The 3,065-nt window shown below is 43.0% G+C and overlaps 1 protein-coding gene across 1 annotated transcript; it reads right to left on the bottom strand.

The window, feature by feature from the left end:
* Positions 1–423: 423 nt before the first annotated feature.
* LOC108578220 lies at positions 424–1,242 on the bottom strand. The gene has a single exon (XM_017941505.1). The coding sequence runs from the start codon at positions 1,240–1,242 to the stop codon at positions 424–426; it is 819 nt and encodes a 272-aa protein (XP_017796994.1).
* Positions 1,243–3,065: the final 1,823 nt, after the last annotated feature.

The following is a 3,065-nucleotide window of genomic DNA, read 5'->3' as shown; positions in this document are numbered from 1 at the left end:
CATTCATAGACAGTAGATTTATTGAAATCTATTAAAATTAACGATACACAAGTATAACTTAATAGAGAAATAGAGAAATACGTAAGAACGTTCGAAACCGATCTGTAAAAATATTCAGTATCCATCCTTCAAGTTATACCACTTTAAAACGCACTGTACGTACACGTACATACAGGCGATGATAACGTACCGTCAACAATGTATTGAAAATTCTGCGAATGTAACCTGAATGAGATATCGAGGAAACGATACTGAATAGAAGATAAGCGGCGGCAGAGTGAAGCTTTATGCCCATCGGTGTCTCTGCTCGATATCGTACAATTCTCGGGACGAAAGTTTTTTCCACATTTCCAGTTGACGAGGGATCATCGCACACGATTATCTTTCCAACTGTAATCACAAGACTGCCGCTGTTGACCGCATTTAAGAACGATCAGCTTCGCTGGACATAGGAAAATCGCAAGGTTCGATGCATCTCGTCGACCGCTTACCGAATTTCTGATGGTACCAACACACGGCGTCCATCATTTTTGTCTGTACCTTCGCCGTACTCGAGTTCTCATCCGCGGTGCCTTGACGTGCTGGATTGACGCTCGAACTCTGGCCTCGTAACACTTCCTCCACGATCCGGCGAAGTTCCACAATCTCCTTCCTAAGGGCTTCGATCTCCTTCAAGATATCGTTCACCTGGCTCTTTTGACAGTACAACGCCTTCTCTAGCAACTTGTTCGCGAGTACGGCGACTTTCTTAAGCGGAACGTCGTTCTGCGTAGCCAGAATGTCTTGCATCGGGACCGGCAATCTGCTTATCCATATCGAACGTAGCTTGTCCTCCGGGAAAGATTGTCCAGCCAGTGTCCTCATATGCTTCAAAAATTGCGACGGTGTGCGGTTTCCTACCTCCTCGCGTTCCAGTAGATGGGAGATTCGCTGTACTTGCGCAGTCGACAGTCGCCGTATCAACTCTTTTTTCAACGTTGAATACATGTTCTCTTTGGGGGGCTGGTTCACGATATCCGTTATCTCTTTCACCTGCATGGGTCCCAGCTTCGTGACGATGAACCAAAATTTCGTCGCGTCCCCGTCTATATTGTTCGCCGCGAATTGCGCCTCCAGGTTTTGGAACCACATTTTCGGATCTACGGGGTCCAGCATGGGGAAACAGTTCAAAGAATCTAAGATCGCGGCCTCTTCCGGTGTAGTTGTTTTGTTCAGCGCCGACAATGCCACTATGCGTTCCATGGTTCGAAATTTCGATCACTTCTGGATCACCGATGGGAATAGAGAGAATGGAAGGAAGATAACTGACTTTATGTTTATTTTTGTGGAATAGGACGTTTCACTGATGTGTCTCCTTCGCTGTCTCGGCGTAAACTGAAGCAGATCTGCGATATGTAAAGTTGGTTCGGCCGGTCTCGGCTGTCATCGGCTAGCTTCTCGCGCTCATTTGTCGCGTGTGTCGTGATTGCCTCTCGTGTTGCGCGTTGCGTGACGGTCATGACGAGGCCTCGCGACGCCATAAGAGTTTGTTTACACTTGAATAGCTATTCGCCGTAGAGACCCCCGCGTGATTTGAATTTGGTTGTTCGAATGCGTCTGTCGCAGCGATTTTTAACCCTTTTCTATCTCACGACACGTGCAAATTAATTATTAAAAATTTACGGCACACCAACAGATGTATTCTCTTTTTTAGAAGAAAATGACATTTTTCTCCCGTTACTTTCTTAATTTTTTTTAACCTTTTACGGTCTAAATAGTGTAGCTTCCCTTTATTTCAATATTTCAGCGTAATATTAGTTATAAAATAGCAAGTTTCAGTATAATATTAATGCATAAAAAAGTGGTTTATTATAATTCAGAATTTATCATTGTACGATATCTGAAGGCAAAAATTCTTACGTCGAGTTAAGCAGAGGGTGAAAAAATCTTTCGACACACCTGTTAAAAATCTCTGGTCTATCGGGTACTAAATATTATCAGCGTCGAACAACCTCTCACGCGTACTAATTTTTCCATTCTTTAATCTCAATCCTAAACTTGATTTCTTTAGTCGAAATTTAGATGAGAATAGGACATCAATGGTGCAAGATGTACATTAGAAATAGCTTTAAAATAGTAAACATTTCTTCTCTACGTTCTCCTTATCAAATCCGGTTTTCTCGGAATTCGCAAACATGATTTCCCATCGCTGAAACAAATGAATCAGACTTCTGATAACAAAATGTCAACTGAGTAGTTACGTGGTGTTGGCGAGTGCCGTGATAAAAACAAGTGATAGCGGCGACACAAACACCACTACATAAGCCTTTAACACGGGTATACGTACACTGTACGTATCACCATGTCACAGAAAGTGAACCAATACAGTGGCAAATTTCAATTTATGTATCCCTCTCAAATTGACAAAATTCAATGTGCCCAAATGGAAATTAGTCAAAGTACCCAAAAACCCAATATGACCGAAACCAAAACTAAACAAGAGTATACCCTAACCCAAGATCAAGCTATTACAGTAAATTCTCCACAAGTGTCAGTCCGCAAGGAACGTAGACAAGGACAGCGAATGAAAGATAAGGATGAAACGTGAGTCGAGGCAACCAAACGATTTAAATACCAACTTTTTTAATTTTACTTTTTTTATCCCGAAATGTTTCTTAACATATTGATGAGATTTTTCTGATGAAAATGACATCAAACACGACATAATTTGAACAACATTTACTTATTGTCACGCAAAGAAACTGAGTGGTGTAGCGTTACACGCTTGACTGACAGAGAGCGAGGTAACATAGGCGTAGGACCATCTATACTGACACTTGTAGAATCCAAACTGACTGACACTTGTAGATAAATTACTGTATCCTGCAATCACTTGATGGTATTACCATTGAAGAATACTGTTCGGTGCCGAGCACCGCGGCGCAGACCGGCAGGACGAGTGCGTAGTCGAGCCGCATGGCATCAGCGGAACCGTGTTACAATGTCGCGATAAGGCCTTCGACAAAGGGATCCCGCGAGGAACCGAAGCGGGACCGCGGTTGCCGAGGCGAGAGGGCTCGAGTGTT

Source organism: Habropoda laboriosa, unplaced genomic scaffold, assembly GCF_001263275.1.
Source record: "Habropoda laboriosa isolate 0110345459 unplaced genomic scaffold, ASM126327v1 scaffold2706, whole genome shotgun sequence".
Classification (NCBI taxonomy): Eukaryota; Metazoa; Arthropoda; class Insecta; order Hymenoptera; family Apidae; genus Habropoda; species Habropoda laboriosa.
The sequence above is the reverse complement of the archived record's forward strand: the minus strand, read 5'-3'. Positions and strand labels throughout refer to the sequence as shown.